General features: G+C 32.7%; 1 protein-coding gene across 1 annotated transcript in view; it reads right to left on the minus strand.

The window, feature by feature from the left end:
* Window positions 1-2,220: 2,220 nt before the first annotated feature.
* Window positions 2,221-20,450, minus strand: part of LOC128179717 (prominin-1-A-like) — a 31,869-nt gene continuing 13,639 nt past the window's right edge. The window contains 24 exon segments of the mRNA XM_052847257.1: window positions 2,221-4,605; window positions 4,882-4,908; window positions 5,315-5,365; window positions 6,700-6,729; window positions 7,116-7,240; window positions 7,800-7,892; window positions 8,530-8,598; window positions 8,831-8,911; window positions 9,296-9,349; window positions 9,781-9,855; window positions 10,131-10,229; window positions 10,774-10,911; window positions 11,246-11,330; window positions 11,448-11,557; window positions 11,691-11,788; window positions 11,791-11,822; window positions 12,018-12,170; window positions 12,463-12,539; window positions 12,712-12,794; window positions 17,667-17,730; window positions 17,850-17,924; window positions 18,847-19,043; window positions 19,189-19,284; window positions 20,356-20,422. Of these exon segments, the coding sequence (XP_052703217.1) occupies window positions 4,536-4,605; window positions 4,882-4,908; window positions 5,315-5,365; window positions 6,700-6,729; window positions 7,116-7,240; window positions 7,800-7,892; window positions 8,530-8,598; window positions 8,831-8,911; window positions 9,296-9,349; window positions 9,781-9,855; window positions 10,131-10,229; window positions 10,774-10,911; window positions 11,246-11,330; window positions 11,448-11,557; window positions 11,691-11,788; window positions 11,791-11,822; window positions 12,018-12,170; window positions 12,463-12,539; window positions 12,712-12,794; window positions 17,667-17,730; window positions 17,850-17,924; window positions 18,847-19,043; window positions 19,189-19,284; window positions 20,356-20,422 (2,049 nt within the window). The 3' untranslated portion in view covers window positions 2,221-4,535.

Genomic DNA, 20,450 nt, shown 5'->3' on the forward strand with positions numbered 1-20,450 from the left:
ATTTCTACTACTTGAAAGTGACTTCGGATGGCTATGTTACGTTGCTGTCCTATCAAGTGTTTCAAAGTAATGGAACATAGATAATAGGTTTTGACCAGATCTGTGAAATCATATCCAACGGTTGGAGCTTCAGAAAGGACGAGGTTAACATTACAATGAACACGATTGGCGACTCACCGAATAATTTTTACTATCTACAGGTAAGTCGGAATTTCTGAATGGGATATTGTATGATCTACTGATGCTTTTGGAACACTCGAATCAGCGATAGAACCTGAGGTGAAACGTCCACACTTTCGCAGACAAATTCGATATTTCGTGTACGTCATGAACAACCGCCTTCCTGTTGTACTTCGTGGCATTTTAAATCTTTGTAATCTGGCTAGAGAAAAAATTGTCTTTTGTGATGACCTTGTTTCTGTCTCTTGGTGTTTCTAGTCGATCTTAAGTATTTAGCTTCCAATTGACTCCGACAAAACATCCTTGCTCGAGGTTTAACTTTATATCTATGGCACGCCAAATTCACTAATGAAACTAGGTTTATCAGCTGTTAACTATAGTTTACGGATCCTAAACTATAGTTAACGATTCGTAAACTATAGTTTACATCTGTGAAACTATATTTCACGACTGTAAACTATAGTTTACGAATGATAATCATAGTTTCTCTCTCTGCTAAAACGTTAACAATAGATTTTGCTGATAAATATAGATTCACTTTTGTTAATTATAATTTACAATCGTAAACTTTAGTTATGACTTGTTAATTATAGTTTCACAAAATCGTGAAACTACTTTTATCAGACAAATTCACAAAAATGAGCAAAACATAGTTTCACAGTCGATAAACTAGGTTTATCGACTGTTAACTATAGTTTACGGATCGAAAACAATAGTTAACGACGTTAATCTATATTTCACGTCTGTAAACTATAGTTAACGCGATAATCTATGTTTCACATCTGTTAATTATAGTTAACACTGAAAACAATCATTTGCGACTGTTAAACATAGTTATCTGATAAAAATAGTTTCACCATTGTGAAACTATGATTAACAACTCTAAACTATAGTTCACCAATGCAAATTGTATCTGATAAATATAGTTTCACAATCGTGAAACTATATTTATCAACTCTAAACTATAGTTTACGAATGTAAACTATAGTTTACAGATGTGAATCTATATTTATCAGCAAAATCTATTGTTAACGTGTATTTCCAGACAGAAAACATAGATTTGCATTCGTAAACCATAGGTTATAGATGTGAAATATAGATTAATGTCGGTAACTATAGTTTACGATCCGTAAACTATAGTTAACAGCCGATAAACCTAGTTTATCGACTGTGAAACTATGTTTTGCTAATTTATGTGAATTGAGCGTGCTTTAAATTTGTAAACCGTAGTTTACTGATCATAAAACCCTATTTATCAGATAAACTATGTTTAACAACTGCAAATGATTGTTTTCAGTGTTAACTATAGTTTACAGATGTGAAACATAGATTATCACGTTAACTATAGTTTACAGATGTGAAACATAGATTATCACGTTAACTATAGTTTACAGATGTGAAACATAGATTAACGTCGGTAACTATAGTTTACGATCCGTAAGCTATAGTGAAACTATGTTTAGCTCATTTTTGTGAATTTGGCGTGCCATATATATCGTATCTCAAATGACCTTGGGGTTGTGACCATCCTTATTTCGTCTTGACCACCGGGAGTCGGAGCAGAAGGTATGAAGGTGTTTTTTTTTCAGGTTTCGTCCTCAGAGAGGTTTTTACGAAACGGTACTTGTACAAAATGGTCCTGTGGCAAGTCTCAGAATTTGGGATCAGAGAATAGCGAAACGAAAATATCCAAGGAAGATGTTGACGTCATGGATATTAGTGACGACGCTGATGACGTGGATTGGTCTGAAGTATCGTCTGGTCTGTTAGATTTAATTTTCTATAATTCACTTTTTTGCATTACTTTACCTCATTAACGGGTACAACATCGTCACAGAATGAACAAATGCGTACGTTCTGAGTTGTTTGACTGCAGTCACAGGACAGGTTAAGATTAATTTCTAAATTGTGATAACCAGAGGGAGTAAACCTGAGGTGAGCTCATTGTAACCTATATATTTTATGGACCTTTTATACTTACATCAACACTTCTTACAGTGTTGAAGAACAGGTAGAAACATTCAAGGAAACACAACGAACCATAATTAACAATTTATTGCAAATAATTCATCATGAAGCAGATAAACAATAACATGTTAACAGAAAAAGAGTTGACTTAAAAAAGAGTTGACTTAAAAAAAAGAGACAAATAAACAATTTCTAAAAACTTAAAAAACAAGTTGTACTTTTTAAAATAAATAAAAATATAACTACTTTCCGTGCTTTAAGTTTGTATCTGTGTGTTTTAACGCAAAACAACTCCCTACATATTGTCAGTTAGTAGACGGTCATTGTCAGTTAGTAGACGGTCATTGTCATATAAATTTTATCACTAATTTGGATTTCTATAATATGTCAGCTGAGAAAGATGACGTCATTGAGTCATAGAGTATGCATGTGTATCTATGAAAAAATCATTTCAAATTCAAAACAAACATTACACAAAAAAATTATATTATGCACACTTAAGCAAAAAATCACATAAATCGTATGATAATTTCATTATGCAGGTAATTTTGAGGTCTGAGTTTAAACACATGTTCATATATCAGATTCAAGATAATGAAAATCGTCAGACTTGCATAAAAATGCAGTAACAGAACAGTCCTTCTAAAATTCGAGAGAACCCAAGTCACATTGTTATTTCTAATTGTAATGTATTAGCACTTTGTTATTTTCCTTAAAAACACTACAAATCATAATGGCTAATTCTTGATATATCCTCAGAACAAAGTGTTAAATTACCCTGTAACGTGTTTGATGTTTTCAGCAGTCATCCTTTAAAAATGTTTTCGTTTTTATCTGACATTGGAATAATCATGGCTTTGGACTGTTAAGAGTGCTGGGTGGTTGTAACCATTTTTAAGCTATATCTACCTCCTTTAAAAAAGAGTTGTGTATAAAGATATAGGAAAATGTTCAAACTTTAAGGCTTAATTTTTTTTGGATTCTTTCTTTACTAGATAATAATTAATGTCCAATAATATCATATTTAAAAGTTTAAGGCTGATCTTATGGTTAATTTGTTGACCACACAGCCGCCTTAAATTCAAACTCTGGACCTCTGAATTAGCATGATAGTGACATTAATTTGTCAAAGCAAAAAAATGCATGACAGGATAAGTGATACAGGTATAAATATCACAGCAAACAGTAAAATGCTATCCAGGGACTTTTATCATTGACATCAATTTAACATGTTATCACTCAAATATAACTCTTCTGGAAAGAAAACACATCTAATGTGTAGACATTGAATAAAAGTGTATCATAATATAATTGGAAAGAAAATTACGCTAAATTAAATGTGTGTTTGTGGAATGAATGTGTAACAGGACGGATAGATATTTCATAAAACATTTAACATCAAAATATATGGCTAACATTCATACACACTACTTTCACACTGAAAAAAGTTATTTCCCTTTGCAGAATGTCAATTGGAGCACATCACAAAGTTTCATCTTAACTTATCCAACTTAACCTGTTTGTATTACATTTCTCAATAGCAAGGCAATATAGAACAGGTTGTAAAGCACACAGGTGATTTAAAAAATACTGTGAGAGACTATGACAAAGGGGCATAACTTTCTACAAGTGCAAAATTCATCGATACAGTAGGTAAAATGCTGCATACAAATGTTAATTATATTTTGTTATAATGAGCAAGATAACATTTAATCTTTTAGATAATTCAGAGGAAAATTATTGTTAAAAAAGCAAACAAAAATTTAAAAAAAAAATAAAGAAATAGGATCACATGCATTTTGGATTTCTTCTGACTTAGAGTTATATCAGGTAGCCTTTAAGTGTATAAGATGCTAACACACAGCTATTAATCTCAACATATGGTATCACAGCTTTACTCCACAGGATTCGGGGTCAGTCAACATTTGTGATCTAGTCGTGGTTATAAAAATAATGGAATGTTATACCAAAAACAAAATAAAAACCAACAATTATTAAACACACTCTCATCACACAGTCAAAACATTTTGATATGGTTGTTAAATCACCAATCCAATGTATTTTAAAAATGACAGCCATGCTCTTTCACTTTTCGTATCACGCAGTCTTTGTCTATCTTACATTTTTCTACTTGTCTTAGCTGCATACTTCTTTTTTTCTTTAAAAAATGTTGTTAAAATATATTTTGGAAAACATTCAGTTATAATATCATAAAATCAATAAATATGTGAACCATAAACTTAAACAAGGTACATTGTATAACTAACCAGGTAAAACATTGTCTGGAATACATTGTAATTGTTAATTTTATAGTTTTGCAGGTGTTTTGTACACTAGAGTTCCCCCGTTATTGACCACGCCTTGGTCAGGGTGGGAGCAGGGGCTGCTCACCAGTCTGTGTTGTAGGGTGGGGGGTTGGATTGGGCAGAAGACGGGTCGTAGTGTCCAACCTTGTTGCTGTAGAGAGAAAGAATATTGATTCATTGTAAAAAAAAAAAGTTAGGTATTGAAATACTGTAAGCTTTAATTCAAGTTAGAACCTGATTGAAAATTTGAATCATTTAATTTCCAAACCAAATAAGACAGTAGTGTTACAAATTAGAATTCAGTCACACATTTATTGTGTTCCCGTTTTCTTTACAGAAAATGATTTTCTATAAATTACAATACGATGCATTTTATAGTGCACAAAAAGAATGTATCTCAACAAAGTTATTATATCCAGACACTAACCTGCCAAATGGTGACTTAGACCCGTTCCTGTAATAGAAATCAATACATTAATATAACTGTAAACTGCAAACATCTGTATATTCTTATTTACTCAGATTGCACTTAAAACTAAGGTTTACATAATATTGGTTGCATATGACTATAAAAATTATAGTAGTTCAGGGTCTACCATATATAATAAAACATTGTAATTGTAAAAGATATTTTAATACCATTATTGAAACAACAAGTCAAACCAAACCCTGTCAACCACTGTTAGTGTAGAACAATTTAACAGATTATATTATTGTCAGACTGACTTGCACTCTTAGTCAGAGACATACAACATAGATGTACACATATACACATTAAGCTGTAACTAAATGCCCCAAACTTGTTAAAGTAACAGATATAAAATCACCAGGCGACTGTACAAATATCACAACTCTATTACCATTCCTTGTCCTCTGGATGCACTTTGTTGTGCAGAAAATGATACTTATCACTACAAAATGAAAGCATAATCACTATAATTCTAATCAATGTAAATAAATACAGTGTACTGATAAAAATTAAAACGTCAATTCGAAAAACAAACTAAAGTCATTGCTCATGCATGCACAATCAATTCTACAACATCAAACCTAAACACTGCCTAAAGATACAGAGCCGAGAGGATATCGAGGAATATCGAGGAATATTGATCCTACAGGGAGGTGCTGTACTAGACCATACAACAATCGACTGCAGGGGAGGGGTACAACGGGGAGGGGCAGGGGCAGGCTTATGTGTTCATCAAACCTTTCTCTTCTCTGTTTGGCATGTGTCAAGAATTGCTTTAGATATTGCTGACGTTTTAGGTAGGTAGCTATTGTTCTAGAAACAAAAGTCAGGGGAATCAATGATTTAAAAGTATTTGACTGACTTATATAATTCATGGACCATCATTTTGTTTTGTATTAATTTTGTTTTTTTTTTAAATAATGTAATTATTGAGCAGTTTTATATGTTTCTTCGTAGGTTTTAATCTCATAAATAAACCTGTAAATGGAAAGAAATAAAACTGGAAAAATAGAACAGTATAAATGTAAACGTGGTAAACGTAGAAATATTAAAACCAACCATATACGTACTGGCCTATAGCTGAAAATGTAAAATATTGTCTTCTTTTTTCCTTTTTTATACCACAGTTAAGGTGCTACCATGCTCAATCTAGCTTACTAAGAATGTTGATTACAATTTTTTAAAAATGCTTACCTATAACTTATGATGCTCCATGTATCGACCATAGATTATTTAACTTTTTATGGCTATTTTATGCATAATCGTGCTATATTTTGGCTTGAACACAAGATGCCCCATGTATTTAGTAAATTTTTACAGGACCTGGTTTTTTCAGGCTAAAGTGGGATTTGATTTTTGTAACATTTTCATGTGTATGTTTATATCACATGTTTTCCAATTACTCTTTTAGTTTTTCAGAAGATTTAACATGTTCTTAAGGTACATGTACTTTAGTAAACTGCTACCTCATCATAAAAAAATAGATTTGAGTACTTTAATTTTACCCACTTATGGACAAAACCTGTGGCACCTTTATCTATATCAGGTCCCCCATCCAGATCCAGATATTAATGGAAATAAGAAAAATTAATAATGGGACATATCAGTTTACATAAAAATCATGCAAACAATATATAAAATCATATGAAGTGTGTTCATTTACTACAATCAAACTTGTGAAAAGTGATCATTACACACACATGGGTGTAGATATGGTATGACCAGTACAGTTTTACAGACTTCAATCAAGTTAGTAAACAGAGGTTTAAATCTTACCTGCTAACTTCTGGAAGCTGGAGCTCATCTCTGTAAAATCAAAAATAACATATAGAGGAGTAGGTTTTTAAAGCATAATTCTTTTTCCCACTTTTTCCCATACATGAAATACTGTTTTTTCATTTATATTCATTGAGCAATAAATTTTTGAGGACTTCGTTGTTGAGCTTGGCAACATAATAAAATGTCCATCCAAGTGAAATATATGTGACATCAATCAAAATGGCCAGGACCGATTTTTACATTTACAAAAATCTATATGTTCCCACAAATATTGATGAAACCACAGTAACAAACATTTTTTTCCCTTGAAACATCCCAAATTTTGCCAAAAAATCAATAAATAAGACGATAAATGGGATTGCCTAATTAAACAATAAATAAATGCCTTATAATCAGACGGATCTTTAACTTACTTATCATCTTCATAGTCATTGTCCAGTTGAGACATCCGTCGATAATGTTTAGCCAGCTTGGTGGAGAAAATAATGCTGGGGATGAAGAAAAAGATGCACCATCCCAAGGAAAACCAGAAACCGTTCTGTCAAGGCAAAATTAGACTTTAAATGCAAAACAACGACAAAAATCATGATAGTTCTCAGAACAATTAATACATGGTCAAATAAAGTATTTCGTTGCATTCTTCAGTACTGTTATGAAATTATATGGTACATGTATAAGAATACAACATTTTTTAATCTAATTCATAAAAGTTCTCTATCAAAAAATCTGAAAGTGGCATATTTTTCTTAAACTCCTTAATACCTTTTTTTAAAACTCCTTAATACCTTTTTTTTTAAAGTTTATTCAAAACTGGTTTATTTAAATGTGGATATAAAAAAAACCCTGCATCTTTTATTACCTTACACATATTTCATCTCCAGATGTCAATAATAGATAAATATCAATGTTTTCAATCAGTTACAAATGATTAAAAAAAATATCAGAATACATACAGTTTCTGAAATTTACATTTATTGCTCTCACTGTCTTATATCCAGGATATCATTACAATATAGGGGGGTACAAGATGTCAGAAAATACAGATATTAATCAAACAGAATGGACAAATATTATGATGTCACTACGATGTCACTCACCAGGGAATCCACTGTGTATTGACAGAGGGAGATCACAAACAGAGTGTTGTACAGGTTCCATATGGGGGTACACTTCCCAATCTCATTGTCAAGCTGAACATAGGGGAAAAAACAGTGTTACAAAAGGTATGTCTAACATGTACCTCTCACTCACACAAGATTCATTGTTTTAAGTAATAGACAGATCATATTAAGTAAAATTTATGTGATTAAGAAAGAGGCGGAGGGAGCGAAACGACCCAGCCCCTTCTTAATTATGTAAATTTTACTTAATATGATCAAACTTTCTTAAACTATAACCCACTTTTCCACAGGCTGAACAAAAATTCTGTGCCAATCAAATATCCCCTCTTTTTTATCTTTGGCTCTCTATGCCGTTAATCTAAATGTCACGTCTCTGTGAGATTTGAGAAATTCTTAACAATGAAAAACATCACTTGATAGAATATTTAGCGATTGCCGATTGGATGAAAAAATGGGTTATGTTCTTAAAATCATTGTGTCAAGAACCCTAACGTCAGGTAGCAAGCTTACTTCAGAAATACATCTATGCAAGCATCACTGACTAAGGCAGCATGCACAAATACATGTAAGCTTATTAAAGTCTTCCAAAATTTCAAACCCTCTCAGGAAATAATTTAAACCTTAGACATCTGAGATAACTTTCTATTGGAATATACCAAATGTAGAGTAAAACAGTCCAAGAAGGAGCAAATTCTTGACAACTTACAGCATACAATGCATCATCAGCAAATGAGGTCACAATACCAATTATTCGGTCAGCAAACTTTTTGGCCTCCTGTGAGATATAAACAATTTAATACATGTATTAAAAACTTTATTTCTAAACAAAAATTTACATTCAAATAAAAAAAAAAAATTAAAAAAATATATTACTTCATATCAACAATGTGTCATATTACTTCTAATTTCAGTGTCCTTTGTCTGATTGTATCAATGCTGTTTTACAAGAACTTTCTAAACAAATTTATGGAATAACTTTACAACAAGGCACACCAACATATACTTACATTTTTGACAACATCAGAGCCATTGTTCTGTACAAATATTTCCGAGATGTTAAAGTTGTTGATGCAGTTATCAACATCCGTCTAGAAATTGAAATAAACAGATTATACATTCATAGCAACAGATCTAACTTCCATGCAAAAGAAACTCCAGCAGAATAGGTTTGTTCTGATATATCACTGGTCAGTTTCATTATGAATGATTGAATAATTTTAGCTGGACAGGCTTATTGAATTTTTTTGGCATGAAATACACATTTTGACCAATTTTGAAATTCTGAAATAACCTTCAAATTACTCAACAATTAAACTTCATGGATAAGTTAAGTACAAAGATGATTAAACTTAAAGTTGATTGGTTAAATCAGTGTCCGACTAAAAATATTGCGGGATTACTAATATGAGCACCTGATGTTGTAGAATTGAGGTAATAAAATCTAATAATTGACGTGCGTCTTTTTTACTTACATCAGTTCCATTGACTGTTGACTCTAAAGTGTTCAAATCAGTCCCAAGCTGTGTCTGTCAAAAAACAAAAACAATCCTTGAACTTTTTTTGAACTATATAATGATGGTGAAGCATCAACTGAATTCCATCCAAAAAGTTCTAAGAGTGTGTTATCAATCAATTTCACCATTTGTTTCTTGTGCTCTCAAGTTTATTTGTTCACAAAATTTGAATAGTCAATATCTCAAAAGAAAAATCACTGATATAAACTTTTGAAATGAATTTGGTTTTTCATTTTATTCAATACAGTGTTTAATAAGATGCAAAATTCAAAATTTCCAAGTGCTATGGTTTCCTTTCGATCTTCCCTTCCAGATTTTAAACACCAGCACACTGGCATACTACACAATGACATACAAATGACGCTATGTCCCCTCAACAACAATTACGACTTGCATGTTAAGGGGATAACCCACTGTGACACTCGGTCCAGTACAAATCTTACCAAGGCAGTTGTCAGATTGGCCAGTTCGTTGCTTTCAATAGAGCGAGTTCTGGTGGCCAAGTCCCGCAGTGATGTCTGCAAAATACAAAATCGTTTTATGTAGCTAGAATGCTGAACAATTGTTATACTCTGTACATGCTTGCACTTTAAAAATACACCCCAAAAATGACTAGTTGATTTGAACTTCATAAAAATTCCTTTAAGAAAATTGAATGGATAAAATAAAATTTGAATCAGCATTTGAACAAAACATATTTATATTTGTGATAATTATGGAATAAACATTATATTATTTGTATTACATGTACTATATAAAAATAAAATATCCAGTGCTGAATATTAATACATACCTGTGTGGCTGCATTACAACCGGGAGAACACGACCCTGCAAGAGTGTCCAGCTGATCAGCGAGGGCAGACATGTTCTGTCCGGTGGTGGATTTACCCAACTGTAATACAGAAGTACATATCTCATTGATTTATACATACCCAGTTATAAAACGCAGAACACATCTCATCTAATGATTAGCAGATCAAATCATGAATGTTATACACATCTAATGATTAGCAGATCAAATCATGAATGTTACACATCTCATCTAATGATTAGCAGATCAAATCATAAATGTTAATTTTTTCTTCAAATAAATTGTAATTTAAGACGTTTATTTCATATTACATACTGTCTATTATTTTATATAGAATACTTTTAAAAGAACAATCAGTTCCTAATATTGTTTTTAAATGAATATCTTCAAATATAAACTCAGTCTAAGCATTAAAAGATATTTCTTGCAAGACTACATGTATGATTTAATGTAATGATCAACATATCTTGACAGTCACGTCTGTCTCTATAAAAGCTGTTTTGATCCACCCTACCATTAGACCATAGGAACAAACACAGCAGTGTACAGTCCATGGACATGTGGATCTAACAACAAAGTTATTTTATGACCCTGACCTTTATCAGCAACAATAGAAATGTTTTACCTCCTCTCGGAACTTGGTAAAGTTGACGTTGATGGCGTTCTTCATTTCGTTGAGTTGGTCCAGTAGACTCGGAGTCAGGATCTTGACTGTGCTGAGGTCAATGTTTATCTTATCTACCTCTGACTGAATGTTTAAGTCCTATAGTAAACAACAGACTTAATGAGGACACAACAGACATAATGAGGACACAACAGACATAATGAGGACATAACAGCATAATGAGGAAACTGAAAGATTTACAAATCACGATACATGTATCATGACTGATAGTCACATATCAAGATTGGTTTAATCATTTAATTGTTATAAATTACACTTTTTTTTTTTACTAGTGCTTGTTATTATTCCTGTACAAAGAACTCATTGACAGACAGGATTTCTCGCTCACTTCCATACACCTAAGTGTGTTATAATGGCAAGATATTCTGTGAGTTTCATTCACAGAAGAGACTGTAATGGTGCTACAACTTACTTTTGTGAAGTTAGTTAAAGTGCTGACATCAAACAAGTTATTCAGTTTAAGAGCTTTAAAGGCAGCAGCTCCTCCCTGACAATCTCTGTGGAGAGAACCAGAAACAAGTGTGTCATTAGCTTCATGAGAACCTACACAAATATAGAGTTTGTGCGTGACAAACAGACAATGCAGTGATGGGGGGGGGGGGGGGGTCACTTACTGCAGAAGTTTGCTGACCCTAAGGTCAATGCTAGCGTTGTTAAAGAGCATTTTACCAAGGAGGGAGCCGTTCGAAGTACCATACTGGAACTTGTATATCTTGTCCACAATCTGCCAATCAAAGTGATTTTAAAATCAGAACAACATCTTTCTAATGACCCATGTTATAACTACCATGACAATATACATGTACTATCAAAATAAGAATAAATATAAATATAGATTTCATATAAAATTGATGTACCGTGTCAAGGTCACTGAGAGAAGAGTCAGTGAGGGGGTCACAAATGAACCGGTGTAGCGGGGTTGCTAACATGAATGTGAAGGTTGTCAGCAACATCAAAATGAGGAAAAGATGAACACGAAGCCCACAGACCTGTTGTAAGGAGAACAAACATTACTGTATCATCTGTTAAATAAATATCCAAAAAAGTTTATAAGAAGCTCAACTGCAACACGACACCGCAAATTATGAAATGGAGAATGCTATAAATACCTAGCCCTTGAATTTACTGATTCAGAAATGTAACTCAACATCAACAGGTTTTAGTATTGGAGGAGTGAGACTTACGCCATCAGCATTTTCCCTGCCGAGGTACCCACACATCCCCGCTCTGTGGGCCGGGTGTTCGAGTTCTGGCTACAGGTGCCAAATCCCAGGCCCAGAATCTGTAGGAGTACCACTAACAGCACAATGGAGGTCAGACCCACGCCACCATACCACCTGTAAAACAATAATACAGTACACCTGAAGCTTACCATACCACCTGTATAACATCAACAGAATAGAATTTTTTTAACACACCGCTCTACCACTTGCAAAACATCAGTACATATACCTGCAATACAATATTTACATTTGCAAATATTTTTCCTTAAAAGAAAAAAAGTTTTTTTCTTTGTTAAGTTATTAAAGGGTCAAGATTTACGAAGCCTTTTAATAGTTATTACATGTTATTACGGTTTGACATTTCTAGTTCAATAGTTCATGGAGAGTCATGTAGCAGGGAACTTACCTGTACTTATCATAGGTACTTCCAACATCTACCATATCCTTTACCTGCTTCTTGATGTCAGCTATGGACCCGTTTGTCTGCAAAAGGTCAAGGTTAGTTCAATGTTTATAGGTGATTTGGGAGAGCATGAGCAATAATTATTGACATTCCAAATTTTTTTCTCTTTCAAGGGATACAAAAATTCAAGTCTTTTATGTGATGTTTGTATGTGGATCTTTTTCCCAAATAAACGTCAGAATGCCAACCTACCGAGATGGAGTCTTGAATGTTCTCTACTTGCTCAATTAGGGGGTCGATTTCACCGGAAAAATTAGAGACCATGGTCTTCAAGTCTGTATGAAAAACAAGACCATCATTTACAGGAATCAGAGATAACATTCTCTTAGTGCAAAAGGAAAACTTAAATAAATAAGGAAATATCTTCATCCAATTTTTTTCCAATTAGTTCAGACCATTGAAAATTACATACCGTAAACCGAGAAATTTGGTAAATGCATTTTAGTGCAAATGCTAGTGCAAATAGATTGGTGCATTTAAAATTTACGCACCTTTCATTTTAAAAAAGGTTAATTAAAATATTTTTTTGGTTCGATCAACTGTTACACCTGTCTTTAATTCCACGTTCACTTAAGCATGTGAACATAGTAACTTTAATTTTTAATTTGTGTACATGGTAAACTGTTGTTGAAAACCATACAATTACTTTTGTCAAAATCTTCTGTAATCAGAAAATACAAAAAAATTCATTTATTGGTGATGGTGTGTAATTTTTGTTAGTTAACAAATTTTGGCTATCGAATGCTATCAAGAGTTTCAACCATAATAAGCGGATCATTTTCACAATTACATGTAATTTACATTAAAATAACACAAACGGGTGTATATCTTATCATTTTCATACCCGCTAAACAGAAAGCTATAAATCAATTAAGTATTGTCAGCAGTCAGCATGGACAATCGCCATGCTTGATCACATTTTTACCTCCAGGCGCTAAATGAAAGTGACAAGGGAAGAAGCCCAATTTTTAAGGTGCTAATGATAATTACTATTAAGCAATAAAATAAAACTAGACAACATTGAGATGGTGTCATACTTGCCAACTGACCCGATTTCGTCGGGTCACACCCGATTTTTCAACCCTTCACCCGATTATTTTTTATGACCCAGCGGGTCATGCTTTTCACCTGATTTTTGTCGAACAACCCGAAAATCTCCGGATTTGGTTCGTACATTACGTTGTGCGTTTGACTTCCAGTTATGAACCCAAGCTGAGCTTGGATTTACGTAACGCATAAACAATGCCGATGGCTATAACAGATACATTAAGTGTAATTATTATCGTGAGTTGTTTAGACTAAGCGAAGGTTTAAATCATTAAGTGTGATGGCTTCCAATAAGAAAAGGTCTTCATCGGGGCCAGCGGAATCAAAACCAACAAAAAGAAAACGATATTTTATTTTGTACCTATCAACATATCTGGGGAAATGAATTCCCATAGGTAAAACAAAGTAATCGAGTACAAAACGAGGCTTTTGTGTTCTATGTAACGCACATTTGAATATTGGATTTTGTGCCCAAAATGATCTGACTAAACATTCAAAAAAGCTAAGTCATGTATAGAATTCTTTTTTAATACACAAAAGTCTTTTTTTTTTAGCTGAATACAACCTACCATTTTCTGTGTCAGATCACTTTACAAAATTCAAAATCAGCAACTTTTAGTTAAAATGCTTCTTTGCAATAAAGTATTACACATAAGTTTTAACACATATTTCTATTGTATATACCTATGAAACGCATGGTAAATATGTCTTGAATGTCGTTACCCGCTATGACCAGATTTTTTACTTTCCAAATCTGGTCATGACCAGATTTTCACATGTTGGAGGTTGGAAAGTATGGATGGTGTTGAGATGGTGACCATCTCAAAAGGCCCCACTTAAATGATGGACAATAGGATGAAAAGAATTTCAGAGAACATTGCTTTGACCTTGACCTATAACTTAGCAATTTTCCACCTGGCTTAGAACTTCCAATTCAATCTCATTACCCCTTACAGGAATTTTTGTTCAATCTGAGCAAGATTAATCAAATGGTAAATAATCTACGGTCTAAAACTGATTATAAAGAGATCCGCTACGACCTTCACATTGACTTTTTTTTAGGTCATTGTATGCCATTAGCCAAAAAGCTCTGTATAAGTATTAGCCAAATTGGGCTAAGTGGAGAGTATACATATGCTCTTAAAAAGGGATTTTTGTCTGATCCAATATGACCTTGACAATTGACCTACACACATTATTCAAGGTCAGTGCGTACACTTTGATCAAAGGCACTATGTGGGTGATGTATGAGCCAGATTGGAGCAAAGCGAGAGAAGATATGCTCCAAACAAGGATTTTTCATATAATTCTGCTACAACCTTCACATTTGACCTTGAAAATTGGTTCAAGATCACAACACATCCTTTACTCAAAAGCTCTGTTTATGAGAAGAATGAGCCAAATAGGGATAGGTGGAAAATATACTCTGAAAAAAGGAATTTTTTTTTTTGGTCAGATATGACCTTGACCCTTAAACTACAAACTTTATTCAAGGTCTTTGCACACCCTTTGACCATAGACACTTAACATTAGGTAAGCGCACAACTTAAGTAGTTAAATAGACAGTACATATGAAAACATGGGTGTTGAGCTTCAGATTTACCCAATGGCATTGTATCTTTAGGAAATAAGAAATAAGGTTGGTTGTGACTGTTGAAGAATAAAAAAATCCCTTTCACATACCTAATTAATGTAATTATGAGCTTCTGGAAATTTAAAGGCCATAGAAACCATGTGGATTTTGATTGACAGTAATTGACACATCCTAAAACTACAAGATCTCTAATTGACACATCCTAAAACTACAAGATCTCTGCCCGACTACAGTATGATGGAATTAGCTCCCGGTCTGAAAAAATTCGGATTGACGACCTGGGAGCTACACTGCCTATCAAAGTAAATAACTGCAATTAACAGCACACAAAAATCTGCTCTATGTGGGGACTAGTTAACCTTAATTACACACAAATTCTGTGAAAATAATTAGTACAATTAAATTATTTAATGCAATTTCTTACTTATATCGTACATCTCTTTCCTTGCCTCAAACTTTCCCAGAAACACGCTAATTGAGCTTGGAAAATGTACCGTAGTAATTTAAATTCAGGTCGAGATCGAGAGTTGCCATTTTTACATGTAAATAAACTGCACCACATCACTTTACAGGACAGATGATGGTGTTTAAAAGAATATTAGAGGTAAGTAAAATGACAATATCTGTAGCAAAATGTCCAAGGAATTTTTTTAAATCAAATATTTGTACAGAATGTGTTCGAAAATAAGATTAAAGAGACAGTACGGCGCATCTAATCGAAAAACCGACTTGAAAAAAATTTCCGATCGGGCTCGGTATTTTGGTAATACTCATGAATATATAAACTTTCAGAAAATTACAAAGTTCTCCATGCAATAAATCTAATTATTTCATTAAAATTAATAATTACGTATAACCTATCACATAAATAATTTGCAACGTGTTCGGGGTTCAGCCTTCTATACTATTACGCATGCGTATTTACTGTGAACAAAACACATGCAGGGCTCGCGAAGAATCTCCTGGACAGGTTTGTTGATAAAAATATGTCTTTTCTACTTCTCATAGGTAATAACTGTTCAAAGTTTTTTAAATAACCACAATTATTATTTTGTAAAGCATGTATTTTTCGTGTTTATCATAGGAGTCGCTACAACCTAAATTTATTTTTATAAATGAGGCCCCTTGAGGGTTATTTAACATTTTATGTCTATTCATTTTAAAATGAACCTAAATTGGTAAACCATTTATAAATTATCGAGTAAGTAAGGATGTGTTTCATTTAAAGAATCGCTTTAACCTCGTTTTCCATGATGACCATAGTGGGACGAAGATCTTGTAGTTTTCAGCACGTGTCAATTACTGTCAATCAAAGTCCATGTGGTACAAATAAACGATGTAAGATTATTCTTGTTTGTACGACCCTTGAATTTCCAGAAGCTCATAATTACGTTAATTAAGTATGTGAAAGGGATTTTCATGCATTTCAACTATTACAATAAACGTTATTTCTTATTTCCTAACTATACAATAGGTAAATCTGAAGTTATTCACACATGTATTTTCAGCTGTACTGTATTTTTAATTATTCCAAAATTAGCGCAATTTTTTGTGCGCCGTATATCGCGACAGGTCGTCCATCCAAAGTTTTTCAGACCGGGAGCTACAGACCTGCAGCTATGATGGAATATGAGGTAAAAGGGACTCTTGAAACGAATGGAACAAATTATTACTCTCTGGATAATTTTTTAATGGTTTACCAATTTCAGTTCATATTAAAATGAACAGAAATAAATAAGTCAAATAACTCCTCAAAGGGCCTCGCTTACAAATTGAATTTTGGTTGTAGCAACTCCTGTGATAAAAACACAAAATTCATGCGTACAATAAAATAGTTCCGTAATTTTAAAAACTTTGAACAATATTACCTGGGAGATGTAAAAAAGACATATTTCTATCAACAAACCTGAATCTTGGTGAGCCCTGCATATGTTCTGTTTATAGTAAATACGTATGTGTAATTATATAGTATTGAAGATAGAAGGTGGAACCCCGTATCACGTTGCAATGTAAATATTTATGGGTTATAAATAATTATTAATTTCAATGAAATGATAAGGTTGATTTCATGGGAGAAATTTGTAATTTTCTGAAAGTTTATCCATTTATTAGTAGTACAGAAATACCAAACCTATCTGAAAATTATTTCATGTCAAATTTTTAATAAGATGCGCCATACTGTCTCTTCAAAAGGGATTGAATTTTTTGTTTTAAAAACTTAAAAAATCTTAATTAATACATCTGGAAAATATTTAGCGCTCTATTGATTTTAGCTCTTAGTGGCTGTTGCGCCATAGGCGCAAAAATTTGTATTTTGCCATATTTTCTCATTTTACAGTATCTGATTTTGAACCTGTGACTTACAATAAATTTTAGCCATATAATAACAGAAATCATACATCGAAAAATTAGGGTTTACAATAATGTTAAAAATTTGCTAAAATAAATTTACATCCATCTGCATGTAAACGGTTTCTAAAGAGAAGAAACACAACCTTCTCCATACCTGACACTGTTGTTCTTGTCTCATTTGTTACTCTCTCTGGAATGTTCTCAATTTCAGACGAGGCCTGCAAAACACAGTCATGTATATGTACAATAAATCTGATTATAAAATAATTGAGGAGAAATAGTCACTTTAAAAACTACATGGTTATCTAAAATAAGAAAAAACACAGAGGCTGTATACCTGAATGATTATGGCTGACAAGTTCTGATTTTCAACAGATGATATGGAGGACAATGGACCACTGATGTCTGGGAACTATACAGATAAACAAATCAACCAATTTATCAATTTCATATACATGTATTACAGATATCAGAAAAAGACCAAAACATCACTGATATCAGTGAATGTACTGGCAAGGTCAAACTCTGGAAACTACAATTTTTAACATGTCACACATATTTTTTTCAATCGGAAGACATCTTTGTTCTAAAATCTATCACTAAGTTATGAAGAATATTTCAATTTATGTTTTATATTTAACCTTATAACGAGGCCGAGTACAGCAGCCATTAGTGCAAAGTTAATAAAAAAAATTTGTACTGTGTTTTTATACAAAGTTAATAAATAAATATATGTAAAGTGTAATAGTTGAGAAATAGTAATTTTATGACTTTGATAGGGTAAAATGCTAAAATGGCACCAACTCATCATCATTTCTCGGTAAATAAAACTATGCATATAGCCAAAGAAAAAGTATGATTAGCTTATTATTCGAGGCGGCATTGGATTGTTGGAAAAGAATTTATTGACAGAGCATTAATAGAAACATATTAGCATTTTAAAAGTGTTGTTTCCTTAAAAATGAATTTTTGTAAACCCATACTGCAATATGCCATTTTTGCTGGGAAGGGGGTCGTTTTTTATATTATCCCTTGACCAAACCATGAGGTAAACATTTTTTAAATTTCATTATTTGGTGACTTTTTACAATCGTGTTCATATATTTGAAATAAAAAAAAACCTTAAGGGCAGAAACGCAAAAAAAATTTGGAAAACAATTTCCCATAGAGTAAAAATTGATAACTTTCAAGACCATCTCCCAGGGATAAAATAATGGATATAGAAGTTAATCAACATGTAAGAAATTTCATCAAATTATCTAGGGTAGAAATAAACCTTAGACTTGGCCTCGTTAAATTGATCAAAATTGATCAAAATATCAGGTGGTACTTACATCATTTGTATCAAATCCCATGACTACCCCACTGGTATCTGGACAGTTTGGGCCACTAGGACACCCAGCACCCGTTATTGCAGCGTCTATGTCAGTTTTTAGGGTAGTAAGATTGGAACTCAATATTTCAGCCTTCACCTTCACATCTCCCAAGGTCGTATTCAAGGTCGTCAGAGCTGCTGCTATCTGTGTAACCCCTGTCACAAGAAGCATTTGATAGACTTATGAGATTGATCTACACTATGCCCCATAATGAGATTTACAGACACTGAACAACAAAATCACTGTTCCACTGGCTAACTATTTACACTGGCTAACTATTTACACTGGCTAACTATTTACTTGTGACCAGGTTGTTGGCTGAGGATATAGCTGTGTCCAAATTGCCTTGTGTCTTCAGTGTTGTTCTGATGGGAATACCCAAAACGTAGCCTAGATCTGTAAAACAAATCATCAACGAAATCAAACATGGCTCAAAGAAAACTATAGTCCAGTACATGTTAAACAAACCTTTAAAAAAACTGACTAGACATTATGGAAGTAAAAACTTTTTTTTTAATTAATAGTGATAGAGCACTTAATCATAGATTCTATTAATAAAAGATCGAGCTTACAGAAAATTCAAAATGTAAAAAGCACTTGTTTAAAAATACTTCTGAAATTATTTTTCCCTGCAGGTTAATATATGTTATGCATTTACATACACACACACACATACATACAAAGAGACAATGAATTCATGAATCACATTGCTTATACCTTTTAATATTAGTAAGAGTCAAGACTGGCACTTAAAAAATACAGTTAAAATAACATTACACAAAAAAAAAGAATACTAATTTTATAAATCCCTTATCTGATCAGTAATTCTAAGAATAACAGCTAGGTATATAACTGGAGATTTAGTGTGCCCAATTATAATTAATTTATAGCTTTTGTTTAAAAGTTATCAACATAATCCATCATTGATCAGCCTTTTGTTTACAGAAGCATGAAAAATGTAATATGGTGATTACGAAGCAGAAGTTACGTAATAACCAGACGGTGTAGTGAATTTACACTTATATGCAGACTAAAGAACGCACGGTCGATTGCATGCCATTGGGCATAATTCACATGAATTTTTAAATACCACTAACTATATGTCAACAATTACAATAAAAAGACATCAATCATGTTATATTAATACATGAATACTAAATTCAGTTTCTATGTAACGGCATACATGCATGAATATTGCTAGGAGATGAGGAGACTGGTGCACCAGTAACAAGATCTTCACTTGCACAGTACTTATAATAAATTCAAATTTGTTACCTAGTGCACTACAATTAACATTAAAAAATCTTGCTATCAAATAAAATATTACAAAAGAATTTGATACCTGCAAAGCATTCACCTAAGTAAATCTAAAGTACTTGTATTTATTTCAAACTGGATATATCTAGTGGGTCTATGTAGTTTTTAAGTAATATGTAATTACCAGGTAATTAATAAAAGTTCACTTACTATCCAGATCTCTTGTTATGACAGACGTGGTAAAATTAAAGTTGGTATTCACAATATACTTTGTTTCCTAAAAAAGAATAAGAAGAATGAAAAAA

Source organism: Crassostrea angulata, chromosome 4 (genome assembly GCF_025612915.1).
Source record: "Crassostrea angulata isolate pt1a10 chromosome 4, ASM2561291v2, whole genome shotgun sequence".
In the NCBI taxonomy this organism is placed as follows: domain Eukaryota; kingdom Metazoa; phylum Mollusca; class Bivalvia; order Ostreida; family Ostreidae; genus Magallana; species Magallana angulata.